We start from the raw sequence: 20,206 nt of genomic DNA on the forward strand, positions 1-20,206 counted from the left end.
CTGCTGCACGTGTATGGGGGAAAAGGAAATGTGTCACGGGGTGAAGCCAACAGCAATCTATGTAAATTTGATGAAGCTAGAGGTCTCACCAGGCTCTCTGGTGGCAGCAGCACTTGAAGCTGAAGTGGTGCTTAAAGGATAAGTTCACCTTTGTGAACATGTTATACCCGTATTTAGGGTGTAACATGTTCAGCTTCTGCCTCCTTTCCCCTGATTTCCTTCTCCCATCCCCATCCCCCTCGCCTATCATAGCAGACCAGGGATCTTCTCCCCATTATCATAATTCAAAAAGAGTGCAGATTTGTGGGGTTCTGCCCATACAGCCGCATCATTCATTGCGGCTGACAGCTTGTAGCTCTCAATCAACTACAAGGGCGCTGATGAGCTCTCTGGTCTTTCATCTTCCTGTCATTCATTTTCTGACTGCCCGTATTATAGGTACGGGCAGACAACTGCACAGACAGTCTGCAGGAGCCCAACACTGCAACCCTCATCTGCTAACTGCGGGTCCAATGCTTTACAGGCTCCTAAAAAATTATAATAAATGCACATTTTTATACCTGCAAAAAATGTGCATTTATTATTTTTTTTAATGGTAACCATATCCTTTAAAGATTGCATACAGCGATTGGTAAAGAAGAACCTGTCACATGCTGAAGCAAACATTAGTGAGGGATTAACAGAGCTCTGTGTTTTGCAGTGAATGCCCTAAGGATATTCAACATATGACTGTCCTGCGTGAGTGCATTTTCTGCTGGAGTGCAAAACAGTAGTTGAACACAGCAGTTTAACTAAAGCAGGATAACTCAAGTAGCAGGAAGATACAACAAATATCTGCACTCTGGATGGAATGCAAGCAAACACCCTGGGAAACATCTCCTACAAGTTTGATTCCCACTCCATGTACCTTTTTAATAGGCCCCCTCTACTCCTCCTTTTCAAATAATATCCTCTGTTCTCAAAATCTCATTGCTTTACCCCTCTGCTCCACCCCAAAGCTTATACATCTCACCCTCACTTCTACCATCTCCCTACTACTGCTCTCATCACCTCCTGCTAATACTTTACTCACCTGCTGACCCAAACACCAGGACAGTAAGGCATGTGCACTCATATACATCCAGCTCCCACCTTACTATCCTCACCCTCCTTCAGTATCTCACCCCCACACCAGGCACCCTCCTTCCTCCAGGAATAACCACAATCCACTTAATTTAATCTCAATCCCCATGCTCCTAAAAACCACCCTCCCTTTTTTATGTGCACTCTGGAATGCCCGTTCTGTCTGTAATAAGCTCATATATGTCCATGACCTTTTTGTCTCCCACTCTCTTAACCTACTAGCAATTATAGAAACCTGGCTTCAAGCAGCAGATTCTGCTTCTCCCGCAGCACTTTCCTATGGAGGCCTTCTCTGGACTCACTCACCCAGACTCAGTGGTTGGAAAGGTGGTGGAGTTGGTTTTCTTCTATCCCCACTGAGCACCTTTCAATTCCTCAACCCTCCCTCTCTATCCTTTTCTTCTTTCGAGACTCACTGCATTCGGCTGTTTTCTCCCATTTCTCTGAGGATTGCAGTGATCTACTATCCTCCTGGACCAGAGTCACACTTTCTTGATGACTTCTTTGCTTGGATACCCTACTTTCTCTTCTCTGAAATACCCACTATCATTCTTGGAGATTTTACCATCCCCATTAATGTGAACAACACAGCTACAATCCAACTCTTCAACCTAATCTCATCTTTTGCCTTAACACAATGTATACTGTCTTCCACTCACTCTCTGATGGGAATACATTGTTTTCTCCCATATTTGCACTCCTTACAATCTCACAAACACCCCCTTTCCCCTCTTTGATCACAATCTCATCACCTTCACAGTGTCCTCATCTTCAAACACTTATCCCTCAAAGTGGCAAACAATTACCCAAAGAAACCTTCACAACTTAAACCCTTCTCTTTTCCACTCTGCAACTGACCAACTCTATGACAGAATCTCTCCCCTGTCCTGGCCACTGCTGTCTTCTACAGTTCGCTTTCATCCACAATAGACTCACTTGCTTCTCTAAACCTAAGCACAAAGTATCAGGCCCTGGCCATTACAACCGTGGCAGACTGACGACACCAGAAATCTTATGCGACATAGCCATGCACTGGAGCGATTGTGGCGTAAAACCAAATCTCAGCAAGCATTCACCCTATATAAATCTGCTTTCTTAACATGCAATTCCTCCCTCCATGCTGCCAAACAAGCCTACTTTGTCACTCTTATTAATACCTTGTAATTTAGTCCTTGTCTTCTCTTTATTACTTTTAACTCTCTACTTTCTCCACTTCCACCCAGTAACTCACTCACTGCTTACAAGATTGCAAATCATTTCAAAAACAAGATTGATGCAATTCATGGGGACATCTTTGCTACACAGACATCTATCCCATTTAGCATACCTTATACTAAACCTCCCTCAACACTTTCCTCTTTTGACCTTGCTACTACTGAAGAGGTCACTCACGTTTTCTCAGACGCCCGTCTCACCACGTGCCCCCTGGATCCTGTCCCCTCTCAACTACTACGGTCACCCTCTTCTTCTGTCCTATGCTCCTTTTACTCACATCTTCAATCTATCCCTCTCTTAACGGTGCCTTCCCCTCCCCTCTAAAGCATGCACAGATCACTTGCAAACTTAAAAAGCCCTCACTAGACCCCATCAACCTGAACAACCTAAGACCCATCACACTGCTCCAGTTTACCTCTAAACTCTTAGAACGCTTTGTCTGCAATCTCCTGAGCTCCTACCTCACTGACAACAACCTTCTTGACCCTTTAAAGTCTGGCTTTTGCTCACTAAACTCCACTGAAACTGCACTACTAACACTCACTAATGATTTACTAACTGCTAAAACCAATGGCCACTACTCCATACTCTTACAATGACCTCTCTGCGGCTTTTGATACTGTTGACCATCCCCTCCTCCTCAAAAACTCAGTATCTTGGCCTCTGAGACTGCTCTCTCCTGGTTCTTCTCCTACCTATTGTAGCGCTCCTTCAGCATTATCTATAACTCTGTCTCCTCCTCTCGACTCCCTCATGGTTCTGTCCTTGGGTCCCTTCTCTTCTCCATCTACACCTCCTCCCTTGGTCACTTGATAAACTCCCATGGCTTTAAGTACCATCTCTAAGCTGATGACACACAAATCTATCTTTCTTCTCTTTACCTCACCCCTTCAGTCTCCTCTCGCAATACTAACCGACTAAGTGACATATCAGCATGAATGTCACTCCACTTCCTCAAACTAAATCTTTCCAAAATGGAGCTCATACTATCCCCTCCAGCCTGTGCCCCCTCCCCTGACTTCTCCATCAAGATCAATAATACAACCATCAGTCCCTCCCCTCATGCCAGGGTACTAGGTGTAATCCTAGATTTCCATCTGTCCTTTCAGCCCCAAATCCAATCACTGTCCAAATCTTGTAGACTTCACCTCCACAACATCTCCAAAATACACCCGTTCTTAGCCTCTGAAACCACTAAGCAACTTATTCACTCCATTGTTATCGCTCGTCTTGACTATTGTAACTCCTTCCTCATTGGCCTACCTAATTGCAGGCTATCCCCTCTTTTAGTCTATCATGAATGCTGCCGCCAGACTCATCCACCTTACTAACTGTTCCATCTCTGCCATCCCTCTCTGCCAATCCCTCCACTGGCTTCCCATTGCCCAACAAATAAAATTCAAAACATTAACAATAACATATAAAGCCAATTATAACTCTGTCCCAAATAATATCACCAATCTTGTCTCCAAACATCACCCAAACTGTCCGCCTCTGCTCCTCCTACAACTTCATAGCTCTCTAGCTCCCTTGTCTCCTCCTACCATGCTCATCTACAGGACTTCTCCAGAGCCTCCCCCATCCTCTGGAACTCTCTACCCCAATCTATCCAACTATCACCAACTCTGCCCACTTTTAGGCAATCTCAGAAAACCTATCTCTTCAGGGAAGCCTATCCCGCCTTCAGCTAATAGCAAAATCTTCTATTCCTTCCATTCCTTCAGTTCATCCCCCACAGTTATTACCTTTTGTACCACCAGCCCCTCCCTCTTAGATTGTAAGCTCCAAGGAGCAGGGCCCTCCTAACCTTCTTGTATTGAACTGTATCGTTGCTGTATAGTCTCCCTTTATATTGAAAAGCGCTGAGCAAACTGTTGGCACTATATAAATCCTGTATAATAATAATAATGCAGGGGAGCCCCTACTCCTTTGTGTGTGTGTGGGGGGGGGGGGGGCTGCTGGCTTTTTTGGAAGCCAGACAAAAAGTGATTTTAGTCAACTGGGTCATTTCCAAAGTCTCTCATGGGTACAGGTTGGAGTTTCTGATCTTTCCTCCATAGTTTGAGGTCAAATGTGCCTGTGGATCAGCAGAAGAGGGCAATTAGATCGGTTCCAGTGACTTAAAGATTCCTCGGCTTTTACTCCAATTTCTTTATGGTGCCAAAGCCAAACAGAGATGTGGAGCCAATTTTGGACGTGAAAAGTCGGAACAAGTCTCTCAAAATTCAAACATTTCTTAAGGCGTCAGTTCATTCAGTTGTGCGCTCGCTTCAACAGAGAGACTTTCTTGTACCTGGAAATAAGGGAAGCATATATCCATGTTACAATTTTTCAAGCTCATCAGAAGTTGTCAGTATCTGTAATAGAGGGCAGACACTCTGTGGCCCTACAATTTGGGCTGGCCACAACCCTTTGGGTTTTGAGGTGTTGGCTCCAGTACTGGGCCTGTTATGGGTTCAGGGACCAGCACTGGAAGGTCTGGGCTGGGTCCTCAGTGTGCACAAAACAGCACAGGATTCGGTGCAGAGTCTGGAGCGCCTGGGCCTAGTCATGGACACTTCCCAGGCGAAGGTATTTCTGCCTCCAGAAAACTGCCTTTCTCTGAGAAATCAGGTTTTCATTCTCAGAAGTCACAAGTCTCCCTCGATTCAGCTTTGTATGAGACTGCTGGGAAAGATGGTTGCCTTGTTCGAGGGGGTCCCATACACTGTTCCATTCCTGGCCTTTACAGATAAATATCCTGTTTGGAATGGAACAGAAAGGTTCAACCACTGGATTGTTGATTGACCCTAGGCCACAGTACACTTTAGGCACTGCACTCGTGGATGGCTCCTTGGAAGTTGGAGGCAGAGAAGTTGTTTCTTCCAGTTGCCTGGAAGGTGGTAACTACAGATGACAGTTTGACAGGATGGGGAGTTGTTCTTGGGTTCCATGTAGGTCAGGAGGCATGGTCTCTTCAGGAAAGTGTTTTACTTGTCAACATTCTAAAACTTTGAGTGGCCCCGCCACGCTCTGTACCACTGAATGACACAGCTGCAGGAGCTTCAGTCCATAAAATCCAATGGCAGTGGCTTATATCAACCATCAGGGAGGAACCAGAAGTTGGGCGGCTCAGATATAGGTAGATTGTATTCTCTCAGCAGAGTGTCATGTTCCAGCCTTGTCAGCATTTCATATACCAGGTGTGTAGAATTGGCAAATGGGCGTCTCCAGTTGCCAGCAATTAATTCTGGAGGAGTGGTCACTTCTTCCCAAGACATTCAGAGCAATTCATCTGGAATGGGGCACACCAGATGTGAATCGTTTAGTGTCTAGATTCAATATGAAAGAGGACAGGTTTGTTTCCAGGACAGAAATTTCTAATACAGTTATTCTACTTTAATGGAGGCCAGGAAGCCGTCTTCCATGAAGAATTACAATAGGACTTGGGCATCTTATGTGTCCTGATGTGAGGCTATTATTATTATTATTATACAGGACTTATATAGTGCCGACAGTTTGCTCAGCGCTTTACATTAGGAGGGAGACAGTACACGAGACAGTACAGTAACAATACGATTCAATACAAGAGGGATTAGAGGGCCCTGCTCCTTGGAGCTTACAATCTAGGAGGGAGGGGATAGTGGTACAGGAGGTAATTGGCTGTGGGGGGTGGAGTGGTAGGAATAGTAGAGGATTCCAATATTAGCTGGGGTCAGAGTAGGCTTCCCTGAAGAGATGGGTTTTCAGAGTGCGCCTAAAAGTGAGCAGAGTAGGCGATAGCTTGATAGATTGGGGTAAGGAGTTCCAGAGGATGGGTGAAGCCCTTGAGAAATCCTGGAAACGAGCATGAGAGGAGGAGACATGGTATGGTTTGGGTGATATTTGGAGACAAGATTGGTGATGTAAATTGGGGCAGTGTTATGAATGGCTTTATACGTCAGTGTTAGTGTTTTGAATTTTATCCGTTGGGCAATAGGAAGCCAGTGGAGAGATTGGCAGAGAGGGGTGGCAGATACAGAGCGGTTAGTAAGGTGAATGAGTCTGGCAGCAGTGTTCATGATGGACTGGAGTGGGGATTGCCTGTGATGAGGTAGGCCAGTGAGGAGGCAGTTACAATAGTCAAGGCGTGATATAATAAGGGAGTGAATGAGTTGCTTAGTGGTTTCCGACGTTAGGAACGGTCGTATCTTGGAGATGTTGCGGAGGTGAAGTCTACATGAGTTTGTCAGCAATTGGACCTTGGGCTGAAAGGACAGATTGGAGTCTAGGATTACACCTAGTACCTTGGCGTGAGGGGTGGGACTGATGGTAGTGTTGTTGATCTTGATGGGCACGGGCTGGGGGAAATACTAGTGACATCCATGCCGATATGTCACTTAGTAGGCTAGTGATACGATTGGAAACTGAGGGGGTAAGGTGAGGGGTAGAGAGATAGATTTTTGTGTCGTCGGCATAGAGATGGTAGTTGAAGCCATGGGAGTTTATCAATTGGCCAAGGGAGGAGGTGTAGATGGAGAAGAGGAGGGCTCCAAGGACAGAACCTTGAGGGACCCTAACAGAGAGAGGGAGTGAAGGGGAGGTGGCAGCGTTATAGATAACACTGAAGGAGCGCTGCGATAGGAGGAGAACCAGGAGAGAGTAGAGTCTCTGAGGCCAAGAGAGTGCAGTTTTTTGAAGAGCAGGGGGTGGTCAACCGTGTCAAAAGCCGCAGAGAGGTCAAGTAGTAGGAGTATAGTATAGTGGCTATTGGTTTTGGCCATTAGTAGGTCATTGGTGAGTTTGAGTAGGGCAGTTTTGGTAGAGTGTAGGGGGCGGAAGCTGGACTGTAAAGGGCTGAGAAGGTTGTTGTCGGTGAGATGGGAGCTCTGGCGATTGTAGACTAAGCGTTCTAGGAGTTTAGAGGTAAATGGCAGTAGGGAGATGGGTCTCAAGTTGTTCAGGTCGGTGGGGTCCAGTGAGGGTTTCTTAAGTATGGGATTGATGTGCGCGTGCTTTAGAGGGGAGGGGAAGTTACCGGTGGAAAGGGAAAGATTGAAGATGTGAGTGAGGGAGCATAGGATGGAAGAGGAGGGGGACCGCAGGAGTTGTGAGGGGACAGGGTCCAGGGGGCAGGTGGTGAGGCGGGCTTCGGACAAATCTTGGTGACCTCTTCGGTAGTAGTGAGGTCAAGGGAGCAAATTGTTGAGGGGGTTATTGTGTGAGGAGTGCTAAGTGGGGTGGGTGTCTGAGCAGTGGCGAAGTCCCTACGAATTGCATCAATCTTGTTTTTGAAGTGGTTAGCAATCTCATTGGCGGTAAGTGAGGTACTGGATGGAGGTAGAGGCGGACAAAGTAGAGAGTTAAAAGTGGAGAAGAGCCGGCGAGGACTGGAGGAGAAGGTATTAATGAGGGTAATAAAGTAGGCTTGTTTGGTAGCGTGAAGGGAGGAAGTGTACGTTAAGAAGGCAGATTTATAGTGGTTGAACGCTTGTTGGGATCTGGTTTTACGCCATAGTCGCTCCAGCGCACGACTATGTCGTTTGAGGTTTCTGGTGTGGTCGGTCTGCCAGGGTTGTAGTGGTCGGGGCCTAATGCTTCGTGTTGTTGGGGGTGTGAGCGAGTCTAGAGCGGCTGAAAGCGAGTTGTTGTAGACAGTAGTGGCCAGGTCAGGGCATGACAGGGGATGGATACAGTCTAAAAGTTGGTCAGTTGCAGAGTGGAAGGGAGCAGGGTTCCAGTTCCGGAGGTTTCTGCTGGTAATTGTTTGGAAGGATAGGTGTTTGAGGATGAGGAGACGGAGAAGGTGATGAGGTTGTGATCTGAGAGAGGAAAGGGGGCATTTGTGAGGTTGCAGGGAGTGCAAAGGTGAGAGAAGACAAGGTCAAGAGTGTTCCCGTCAGAGTGAGTGGAGGACTGTATGTACTGTGCTAGTGCAAAAGAAGAGGTTATGTGGAAGAGTTGGGATGTAGCCAGGTTATTGATGTTGATAGGGATGTTGAAGTCTCCAAGAATACAGTGGGTAGCTCAGAGGAGAGAAAGAAGGGTAGCTAGGCGGCGAAGTCGTCAAGAAAGCAGGACATGGGTCCAAGAGGCTGATAGATCACTGCGATCCTCAGAGAGATTTGAGAGAATAGCCGGATGCAGTGGGTCTCGAAGGAAGAGAAGGATAGAGAGGGAGGGTTAGGGAGGACCTGGAAGGTGCTCAGTGGTGACAGGAGCAAACCAACCCCACCACCTTTCTGACCACTGGGTCTGGGTGAGTGGGTCCAGATGAGACCTCCATAGGAGAGTGCTGCGGGGGAGGCAGAGTCTGTTGCTTGGACCCAGTGTGACGGGAGTGACTTTTGGGGGTGGGGGGACCACTTGGTCAGCTCTTGTCCCCCTCATTATGTTTAACCCACCTTGTGCCTGTTAAGGGGTACAGGGTGTAAATGTGAATGTCCCAGTCTTGTGTATAGTGTGTGTTCCTTTGTCTCGGCCATGTGGTTGCCCATTGTCTACTGCCATGTGGCTATTCCTTTGTTCTCGGCCACATGGCTGTCCATTGTTTGTTTGCCATGTGCTTCATCCCATTGTTCTGTGTCTTGGGTTGGTTGGGGTGGTTCCCTGTAGCTCTTCCCACTGATGAGGCTGGCTGATGATGTATTCTCTGCAGCCCTTCCCACTGATGGGGCGGTTGATGATGTGTTTCCTGCTCCTGGTTGTGTTTCCCCGCCCTCTGTATATATCCTGTGTTTTGTGTTAAAATAAAGAGTTGGCTATACCCAAGAGTGGTCGAGTTCTGGTTCTGTTACACCCAGGTTTCGGTGATCGCTAGGAGGTTAAGGGATCGGGAGACAAAGAGGTCATGAATGGAGATGAGCTTGTTGCAGACCTAGCAGGCGTTCCAGAGTGCGCATGAGAACAGGAGGGTGGTTTTGGGGAGCAGGGGGACAGATATAAGATTGAGGGGGTTGTGGCAGTTCCCGGAAGAGAGAGGATGTCTTGTGTGTGGGCGAGGTAGTGGGGGATCAGGGTTCGGGGAGATATCCCCAGAGGTTAGGAGAAGCAGAAGGGTGAGAAAGGTGGCATGGAAGTGGGATGTACATGAGCGCGTATGTCTACCAGTTCTGGTGTTTGGGTCAGCAGGAGAGTGGAGTATCAGGAGGAGGTGATGAGAGCAGTAGTGGTAGTAGTAGTAAATGGAAGCACATCAGCTCTGTGATGGAAGCAGTGAAGGTGAGATTTACAGTTGTTTGGGTGGACCAGAGGGACGGAGAAAAGAGATTTTGGGGACGCAGGAGAGGAATATGAGGAGGAGTAGAGGAGGCATTTCCAAAGGTAAACTGAGTGGGAGTCAGGTGTGGAGAAGAGTTTCCCCGGGTGCTTGATTGCAGATGGCCCAGTGTGCAGTGGAGTTTTTCATAGTTTTGTCTACCTGCAGTTAGGGTTCTCATGCTTAAGTTCGGTAGAGTTCAGTTATGTGTCTTATGGCCAAGGGTGGTACTGGTCCCAGGGGATCTATGGCGCCCAGTGGCGGTGTAGAGGAGTAGTAGAATAGTTGGAGTCAGGCTACAAGTTCCTAGAAAGTTTTATCCCTGTAAATATGTAATTGGACATATTTTGGCTTTTCTCCAATCAGGGCTGGAATTGAAGTTGGCCTAAAGTACCATTAAAGGCCAGATATCGGCCCTGGCAGTTTTTCCAGAGACCAATTGCTTGTCATTCATTGATACGCAAATATATTAAGGCAGTGACTGATATGGTCCTACCTGTTTGGTTACTCATGTGTCCATAAGGATTTAAATTTGTTCCTGTTTTACAGAAAGCAAATTTGATCCAATTCATGAGTTTCTGTTAGTCCTTATGACTCGGAAGGTCGTTTTTTTGGTTGCAATTACTTTGGCGAGAAGAGTAGTGAATTTGGCAGCTCTTTTCTGTAAGTAGCTGTTTTTGGTACTACATCAGTACAAGGTAGTACTGCGTCTCTATCCATCCAGATGTGGTTTGGGCTATCAAGATATATTTGAAAATGTCTGCGGCAATCAGGCAGTCACATTCATTGTTTTGTCCTTCCTAAAGGCTCTAGGAAATGTTTTGCATTGCAGCTCTGTAGATGTATTGCTTCTGTATGAAAACAAATGATTATGAATGGTTGACTTTGTCTGTCAAACAATATGAACAGGGCAGGAGAGTGGTACCAGTGTTGTATATGAGGGGACTGTGAGACGATTGGAATTTCATTGACTGTTATAAAGGAAAGTGAAATCTTTCCCATCTTTGGACAGGCAGAGCTAGTGGTAGACACACGTTAGCTGCTTTGTCAGCTAAAGATAATGGTACGTGTGTTTAAAATTACAAAGAGACTGCTGCAATAAAAATAAAATTAACAATAAATTGGAGTGTTAACACATTAGCTCTGCTGTTTTTTGTATGAGCTTTGATTATGATTCAAAACACAATTTGACCTTTGTAAATCAATGTATTCCTTCCACTGATGTTGATAATTAACTTATCCTGAGAGTGATAAGTAGGATACCATGATAACCTCTTTTTCTGAGAATGCAATTGCCTGGCTATTAATCTAATTTAATCATTTTAATAGTTTACTACCTTACATATCAAGGTATGTTTCTAAACATGCAAGGGGTAAAGCAAGATACCAGCTGCTTCTAAAGCTGTGAGCTTTGGTATTGATTTTTTTCATCTGACAGCCAGCTTTGACGTAAGGCTCCATGTACACTAGCATTTAAGCTCCTAGAAGCTGATATTAGCATTTTTCTCTGTGCTCCTAGAAGCTAAATAGTGTTATCCTATGTGTCCATGCAGACTACTTTAGGCTATTAGCATTTTTTGAGCTTCAGTGTCTAGAGGTAGAAAAAAAATGTTTTTGTTGAGTTTTTTGGAGCAGCAGAAAAATGCTAAACCCTACTAAACCGTTCTTAACAGATTTTTCTTTTTTCCTCAACATGTAAAAATGTTAATAAAACACTAATGCTCCTGAACGCTACAAAAAAAATGCTACTACCAGTGTTTTTTAATCCAGCATTTTTCCAGCTTTTTTTGAACTTAAAAACAGCTTTAAAAAAGTGTGCATGAAGGCTAAGGCTCCATGCACACTGGGTGTTTTAATAACGCTGGTAGCATTAGCTGTGTAAAGTCACATTAAAAACTTGAGTTTTTTAGCATTTTTGCATTAGCATTTAGCCGCATTTTTCTGAGTTTGCATTTTCTTAGCGTTTTTTTCCACACACACAAAAATTATTTTTTGCTCAAAAGTCCAAAAATGCTGGTTTGCTGTGTTTTTCTGCGTTTTGCCGTCTTTTCAGTGTTAGAGCGTTTTTACAGCTAAAAAACTCCCCTAGAAACCACTAGTTCTGGGGGTTTTTTTCCAACCAAAAAAAGCCCCTGCCAAAAAACACTGATTAAAGCTTATGTGTGCATGGCCAAAAGCCAAAAACAGCAGCTGTAAAAACATCCAGTGTGCATGAGGACTTAAAGTGATCCAGACCCTGAAGGTACACCACCGACTCCCCTCTCTATGTTGGGAAGCCCAGGACCATGGTAAATGCAAAGTATTTGAAGCTAGAGGAGATCGGAGAACATCAGTACCCTGATCTCTGCACAGAATGAACCCAGAAACTACTTGTATTATGTCACTTCTTGATTCAGAGCAATCATTGCCCAGCTACTGCAGTCGAGGAAACCACTAATCTAACATGATTTGTGCTTGATTAACTGCATGTCTTCCTACAGATGACCTGTCAGCTGTCCATGCATTCAGATAGGAGGCCTGTTAGCCCCCTTGTGATCACTATAAAGTTAAATTAAAAAAAAAAAATGAAAGTGTTAAAAAAATAATTTAAAAATGTAAAAGCTTTCCCATCACCCCTGTACATACCCAAATGCACTAGCAACATAATTTGTGCTACTCATGTGACGTATCACTATGGACGTTTGAGTAGGAGCAATAATTTTAGGACCATACTTTAAAGCTAACTCTGAACTGATAACTTGTAAAGACTTTTTAAAGTATTGCCTGTGGACAATAATTGGTACCATAGTTTTTTATTATTAAATTATTATATTCAAATATTGAGATATTCTTATATCTTCTTACTGGGACAGAGTTGTAAATTATTAGATACATAAACACAAGTGCTAGAATTTAAAATACTATACACTGCAGCTATGAATGCAAGACCTATAAGCCTTTTAGCATTAGGAAAAAGTATATCTAACATGCTATTACTATTTCTAATTAAAGTACTATTTATGTAACATTTGCTGTGTCATTACAACTAGCATTCTGGTCCTCACCCACTGGATTCCATGAGTCTCCTGATGCAATTCTAAAATGCTTCTTCAACTGTTCTCGGAATATGTGGTAGATGTGTGGGCGAATTGTAACCAGGCGAATGGAAGTCAAAGAATCCGTGTTTCTAGTCCTGGCAAATAAGGCTATTGCATTCACAAATTGGTTTGCCACTTCAAATGGATTAAATCCACATTCACCTAAGATGAAGGAAAAAAAAAACAGAGGGGACCTCTGCTCAAGTTCACATGAAATTATTGTATACTTGGTTTTTCCATTTGACTACATGATTTACCTTCACAACAAAGAGCAGGTTGAATCAAATTAAACATTCATTAAATAAAAATCTATACTTTCAGAGACAAGGATCCTAAAGCTGCCCATACATTAAAGCGGAACTACACTGCATCTGAACACCACACATCAAAATGTAATTACGTTTCAATATTGAAAGCAAACTAATCCATCCATGTCTTCATGATTTATTTTTCTGAGAAATCACCCCCTTGCATTTCTAGCTACAGTCATCTCGAGTAGGCGCTGATGATTCATGCAGCATTTACTTCTGGAAATCCTTCTGCCCTTAGCTCAGGTATGCAGACCGGAGTGTGTGTTTAAACCTCCTTAACCCCAAATATAATTTCTTATGTATTTATTAATGCTATCAGCATAAAGATTAAAAATAGTCAATATCTTTTGAATCGCTCTCTCTCTCTCCCTCTTCCTCTCTCCCTCTCCCTCCCTCTCTCTCTCCCTCCCTCTCTCCCTCTCCTTCTCTCCCTCTCCCTCTCTCCCTCTCCCTCTCTCCCTTGCCCTCTCTGCCTTGCCCTTCCTCCCCCTTTCTCCCCCCCTCCCCCCCCCTCTCTCTCTCTCTCTCTCTCTCTCTCGCCAAGGCACCCCTGAAGTACTCAGGAGACACCCTGGTTGGAAAAGTATGCTTTAAGGGAGCTGATAGTGACTGCATGCATAAAGATGCAATCTGAAAAGTTATGATGTTCACCATTAATGGATAAATATTTTTCATGGTAGCTGTTTTATTTAAATTGGATATAATTTCTTTATAATTATGCATCATATTCTGTCTTTAATTGGTTTACCAAACCGATTAGTTTGTGTCAGAGTAAATTTTATGATATGTTTTATAGAGTTGAGAGGGAAAATATTAAATACTTTAGTATTTGCTGCTTCAGGTGTTTTTCTGGAACTTGCAGAGGTGGCTTTCAATGCATAAATGAGTAGTAAAGAAATCAAGTAAATCAGGTAAGCCCACATCTGACAATGCATTAGAAATACAGATAAGTCATCGGGAACTTATGATCAAATTATTTTGAAACATATTCAATTTACACATTACTATAGACCTATGACCAACCACAAAGCAAACAATTCACAGTAATGGACCTTAGTCTACAGTACATAACTTGATAAAGGGCCAATGTTTTAAAATACTATGCTGTGCTGTTGGCCCATGCTTGATCTGTAATGTACATTAACCCCTTGGTGTTGGTGCCTGGTGGCCCTTTAAGGGGTTTGTGACATGAGGCAGCGTGGGGTTTAGGGTCATGTGACCACTGTGATTGGCTATCATGGCAGTCACATGATCAGAAAGCTCTGACCACAAGCAGCGATGGGGACCTTTCCTTGAGGTGCCAGTAAATGTGCCAGGAGCAGGCAAGGCACGCACTCTCGGCAAATGTTTTGATTACATTGGGTGTGCAAATATGCGGTCACTCGGCGCCAAGGCCCAGCCGCCGAGAGACTACATATTTGCGTACGCTTGGCACTAAAGCGTTAAAAATAATATATTCAAAATAAGCTCTGTTTTCACTACTTTATTGAAGTAATTAAACTAAGTTTGAACTTGTTTCTACCTAAAACCTGACCACAGGAGATAAACCTAGCTTTATCATATTCTCTTTCATTCTTACAAAAAGTCTTGATTACATTTTGAAATACAATGCCCGTGCATCCAGATTTTTTCTTACCTGTGCCAATGGCCGGAATGGCCACAGATTTTAGACCCGCAGTTTCACACCGAAGCAAGAGAGCTGTTACAAGTTTGTCAATGTTCTCCACTTTGTTTTCACAATTACAGTGTAGAATCCACTTGCAGGGTAGAGCTCCATGTTCTGTCATAACAATTGCTGTTAGTGCAGCCCCTAAAGATTGTAAAATTATGGGTATAATTGTTATATACAGTGTATATTTTTTCATATCTATATCATTAATTCTTTCCAACATAGGGCTGGCCTTTGGTAATATTGTCTCATGTGTAAATTAGAGTATAAATCCCTTATTCTCCCAATTCTTCCTCCCCAGTAAATAAAGTAGAACTAAAGGCAAAACCTTTTTTTTTTTTTCATTTTGGCTAGAGTAAGGAAGGGATATTTCCTTTACTTCCTGCCCCATAGCCGCAACAGGAAGTGAGAGGAAATCCCTCCAAAATGTGGGAATCCGTGGTTGTCACCAGAATTAATGTTCCCATTTGAAGATTTCCCCTTTTTGGTGATATTAGTATACATGATCGAGAGGGTGAATCTTCCTAATGGCGGCAAAAACAACATTAAAAACCTGACCGATGTTCTCATTTCTCTGCCCTATATTAAAAAAAAAAGGGAAAATCTTCCAATGGGAACACTAATTCTTGTGACTCTGGTTACAACCAGGGATTCACACATTTTGGAGGGATTTCCTCTCACTTCCTGTTGTGGTTATGGGGCAGGTAGTAAAGGGAATCTCCCCAATGGGAATGAGATGGTAAAAATAAAACTGACAGGGATTATATCCCTTCCTTGCTCTACTCAAAATGGGAAAAAACAGGTTTTGTCTTTAGTTCTACATTTTGGTGATAATCGTATACATGATAGAGAGGGTTAATCTTACTAATGGCAGCAGAAACAGCATTAAAAACCTGACAGATGTTCTAATTTCTCTCCCCTATATTAAAAACTAAAATGGTTTTTCTGTAGTTATAGATTAAAGCTTTTATATATATATATATATATATATATATATATATATATATATATATATATATATAAAAGAGAAGGATCTATGAATAGAGTGGGCGGCGGACCTTTCAATCACCTGCCCATCCTCCATTCATAGATCATTTTTCATTCATAGAAGCTATAGTACAGCTTCTATGAATGGAGGAGGGGCGGAAAGGACAGGCATAATCGGAACTCTAGATGAGCGCTTGTCACTGCAGGCCAGTTTTAGCTTGGGGCAGTGGCCATTTCTTTGTACTGTTGATATATTGGTGAGGAAGCTGACTGAACACCTTTGCTGCCATTGTGCTATATGCTGGGTGTCCAGTGGGTCCGTGTGCCGTTAAGGAGGGGTGGGCTCCCTCAGGCTCACCTGCCCTCAGGCTATCCGTTATGATACATGTGCTTCTACTATTGAGGCTCTCACAATGTATACAGTTAGGGACTGCAGAATATTGAGGTGCTGTGAAGAGGCTCTGCAGCTTGTGCATGTATTTGCAAATGTGTGCTAACTAAACCCCTGTTTTTAACGCAAACTGTTAGGACAATTTGGTTGGTTGCAGGCTGATCTGTAAGTTGAGCTGGGGATTTTTCTCTTTTATTGTTTGACATGTGTTGCTCTTCCATGTGCTTCTTGCTGTAAAGGCCAGTTATAGATTGGGACAGTGGCCATTTGTTTGTCCTGTCACTGCAGGGGCACCAGCACAAGGGGCACCACACATTAATAGTAAGTAACAGCCCTTGTGCTGATTTTTTTTTCTTTTTTTTTGGGGGGGGGGGGGGTTAACTGAACTTAGCTTTTAAGGATTGTGTCAGAGGGGCAAGCAACCTTCAGCACTATAAAGAAGTTTTGCCTAATCAGAACTGTCACAATTGATTAGCATTCAGTTGTCCCAGAGGATACTAAAAGCTTACCTGTCAAATCTGGGTGTCTACACTGCTTACTTATCAGTAATGTTCAGTTTACTTAAAGTGAGATAGTCACTTTACCACTTGAGATGTTTGCCTGAACACTTTTACAGGACTTACAGCATGCTCCCCCCCCCCCCCCCATCCTTCCCATCGGTCTAGGTGGCAAGTGGGTAGAAATATAGGAACATACTTTCCCTATATCTTTATTTTCCCTATGTCCTCAGCAAAATGTGAACACAGGAGCGCTCATTTCTGAGCAGATCTGGGTTTGAAGCTGAGCCAAAATCCTAGCTAGAAAGCTGGGTATTTTAGTGTACTTTTTCATGAAAATATAAATTTGGTAAACAATTGAGCAAATATTGTAAAAACAATTGGGCTACTGTCGTTTTCATGCTTCAGGGCCTTGGTGTTTAGAAAATATATAATGTTTTGGGGGTGTTAGGTAATTTTCTATCCAGAAATGCAGATTTTAACATGTGGTCAAACAAATTTTTAAAAAATTACTCCAGGGCCAAAGTGGTTAATGTATACCATAAAAAGTGTTTATGTGCTTACTTTCCTTGGCAGATTGTTGTCATTTGCACTTACCATCTTTAGCCACTTTAACAATATTTTGTCCTGCTGCCGTAAATATAGCATTAGCCACAGCTGCAAAAGACACAAATATTAAGTATATTTTTATTATATATTCAATTTATAACTATATATTTAATTCATATAATAAAATATACAATTAAATATTTACATATATTATACTGTCATGCAACGGCCAACTCAACTCTGCTTTATACACCTAAATCTTCCTGCTGTTAATACTGATAACTACATTTTTTTTTTTTTTAGACCCTCAAGTTTCTATTGGGTTGAAAAACTATGGTAAAAATAAGCTACATTATTTAAACCAGCTCAGACAAGATTCCAAAATTGCTAGGGATTAATTGATTAGAGTAATAAGTGATTGCATCACATATTAAATAAGTGGTTCCCTATGGTGTAAGCTTTACAAGCAACATGTAATAAATGTGATCACACACATTTGGGGCATTATGCAATCACGGCTGATTGTGTGCGATTTGTTGCTGTGTGTTCTGTTTGTTCAGTGATCAGTCACTGCCCTTTTGAGTGAGTTTCTAAGAATCAGCCATGTAGTCCTAGCCTGGGTGGAACACTCTGTCTGATTTAGGGCCCATTCAGATCAGGGCAACCTCGTTGGTGTGCCGTGGGGAAAATCATCGTGAATGACACTCCAATACACCTTTCAAACGCACCGGCACACAAACCGTAACAAGCAATAACGCACTTTCATGCATTATGGCAGGGGTGGGCAACTGTGGCCCTCCAGCTGTTGGTAAACTACAAGTCCCATCATGCCTCTGCCTTTGGGAGTCATGCTTGTAACTGTCAGTTTTGCAATGCCTCATGGGACTTATAGTTCTACAACAGCTGGAGGGTCACAGTTGCCCAACCCTGCATTATGGTATGCTGCTCCAGCCCAATGCATCTACCAAATGCACACTGTATGCTGCAACATGCAGTGATGCACTTCCATGGGTTGTGGTATGCTGCACTAACCAAATTCTGTTTAGGTCTCATTTTCGGTCAGTGACAGTGGTTTGACAGCCCATTCAATCGAATGTGCTGCCTTTACTGCATTGCATGTCAATGTGTGACCTAACAAACTGAAGTGGTATGCTGCACTTGTGTTATTGAGCCTTTAAGCTGTGCACTATGGGTTGGCTATGTTTCCAGTTTTATTCAGGAACATAAAAAGTAGCATATTTCTAGAAAAGTTATCATATTATTCAGAACACCTTAGCAGACAGTGGCTACTTAAACTTTATTGTGCTAAGTCCAATTTCTGCTTAAGTCTACAACCTATGTTCAGAAATTTAAAATCATTGTGTTTTTTCAATACCGATGAACAGGTTGTTCATATAAAAAAAAATGATTAATGAAAATTTATTTTGAATATATAAGCTCCTTCAGCTACAAGTATAGTGCCATTTCACACAGGTGGCAAGGGAGTGGTAAAAACAGGAAGTTGCTCCACCCTACTATCACCCAACTAAACCTGGACATTACAGCTGGCCACTGTAGTACACAAGCCAGGCTTGGCTTGCAGAGTCTGATAAGCAGCACCAACTTTTAAAATCGCCTATTGAAGTCAATTAAACAGCAGCTCAATTGAGAGCCAGGCACAGTATTTCAATACAAAATCCCCTTTGGGATAAAAAAAGGCATTCTAGAGGTGGCAGGATCCCCTCCTGAATGCAGGCAACCACTGTTCTACCAGTGGATCACTTTTTTAGAGGGTGGTAGAGACGGCCGCTTGTGTGAAAGCGCTCATAGCATATACGTCCACTTCCATTATGTATTTAATTTTCCCTTTAAGGATAAGTTCACCCTATAGAATTTATTACACCCATATTTAGGGTGTAGCAGAAAAAAAAAGAAAATATTGCATTCAGGAGAAGACAGGGTGGTGTCTCCTGAATGCCATTTAGGATGGAAAATGTAAGATGTTTCAGTTCATGCCTTGCTCACTCCCCTCACCTCTTCCTATGTGACAGTGGTCGGGAAATCCTCTTCCTGCACCCACTGTCACATTTTAAAATGGCACGGCTGTACGGTGCTCTGTCCACGCAACAGCATCCTTCATTCATAGGAATCTGTGAATTAATATAGTCTCATCTGCCCCTGTGGCACCCTTGTAGTTTCTTGACACTTCCTCCAGCTTTCACACAGCCTATACAGATGTATAGGCAAGAAAGCTGAAGTAATGCAGGCCATAGACCGTTCGTTTATTGGCCGAATTTTCGTCCAAAAGAATAATCGGTCGATATTCGCACCGTTAGTTGGGGAAATGTCATCGGCCGATTTTGCGGTTCCTCATTTCTTTTATCGTTCATGCTGGAAAATTTACGAAAAACGCCCGATTTTCATAATCATTGGTGGCAACAGAACGACCGGTGTTTCGTTTTTCGGCCGAAAATTCGGCCAATATACGAACCGTCTATGGCCTGCATAAGTGTCTGTAGGAGCCCGACATTGCAACTGTAATCCACCAATCCCTGATGCAATGCTTTGCAGGCTCCTTGGGGAAAAAAATAATAAATGTGCTCTTATTCTCCTGTAAAAATATGTGCATTCATAATTTTTCCTGAAAAGTGAACTTATCCTTTAAAATTAACAAGTACATATAAAAGTTCTGGTATGCAATGTATCAGAGGATAAAAATTAAATTTAGAAGAAATGCAAATGTCTATTTAAAACACATTTTTTAATTTAAAAAAAATAAGCAAACTACACATGACTATGCAGCCAGATGATTTCTGTGTGGTCAAACTACCACATCATTTATTTTTGCAAGTCTTTATACAAGAAATTTTGCATTTAAATTATTTTGTATTAAAAATAACTCACATTCTTTGCTCCAATGAATGAAGTTGGTGGAGTTAACAATAGCATCAGTTCTTTCTTTTGTAATATCATTGAATGTTACATCTATTGACATATTTCCTGCTTTCTCTTGATGGTACTGACCAAGGGATATCTTGTTAAAGGGACCTGTAGGTAATGGGAATAATGTTTTATTTATTTTTTTTATGTTTGCCAAAATATTTAATTTTTTTAAAGAATAATTTTTTGTGATATAATCAGAATAAATAATAGTCTTACAAATATTAACTAAAATTTGCCAGTAAGAAGTGAG

At 42.8% G+C, this 20,206-nt stretch overlaps 1 protein-coding gene across 2 annotated transcripts in view; it reads right to left on the reverse strand.

Moving 5' to 3' along the window:
- Window positions 1-20,206, reverse strand: part of LOC149447415 (protein mono-ADP-ribosyltransferase PARP14-like) — a 152,037-nt gene that overhangs the window by 45,717 nt on the left and 86,114 nt on the right. For both annotated transcript variants that reach the window (XM_089652607.1, XM_089652606.1), the window contains exons 8-11: window positions 19,918-20,061; window positions 17,083-17,142; window positions 14,578-14,751; window positions 12,598-12,792 (exon numbers count right to left, since the gene is read on the reverse strand). In XM_089652607.1, the coding sequence (XP_089508733.1) occupies window positions 12,598-12,792; window positions 14,578-14,751; window positions 17,083-17,142; window positions 19,918-20,061 (573 nt within the window). The remainder of the gene's footprint in view (window positions 1-12,597; window positions 12,793-14,577; window positions 14,752-17,082; window positions 17,143-19,917; window positions 20,062-20,206) is intronic.

Source organism: Staurois parvus, unplaced genomic scaffold (assembly GCF_062004578.1).
Source record: "Staurois parvus isolate SC_StPar_1 unplaced genomic scaffold, SC_StPar_1.0 ptg000688l, whole genome shotgun sequence".
Classification (NCBI taxonomy): Eukaryota; Metazoa; Chordata; class Amphibia; order Anura; family Ranidae; genus Staurois; species Staurois parvus.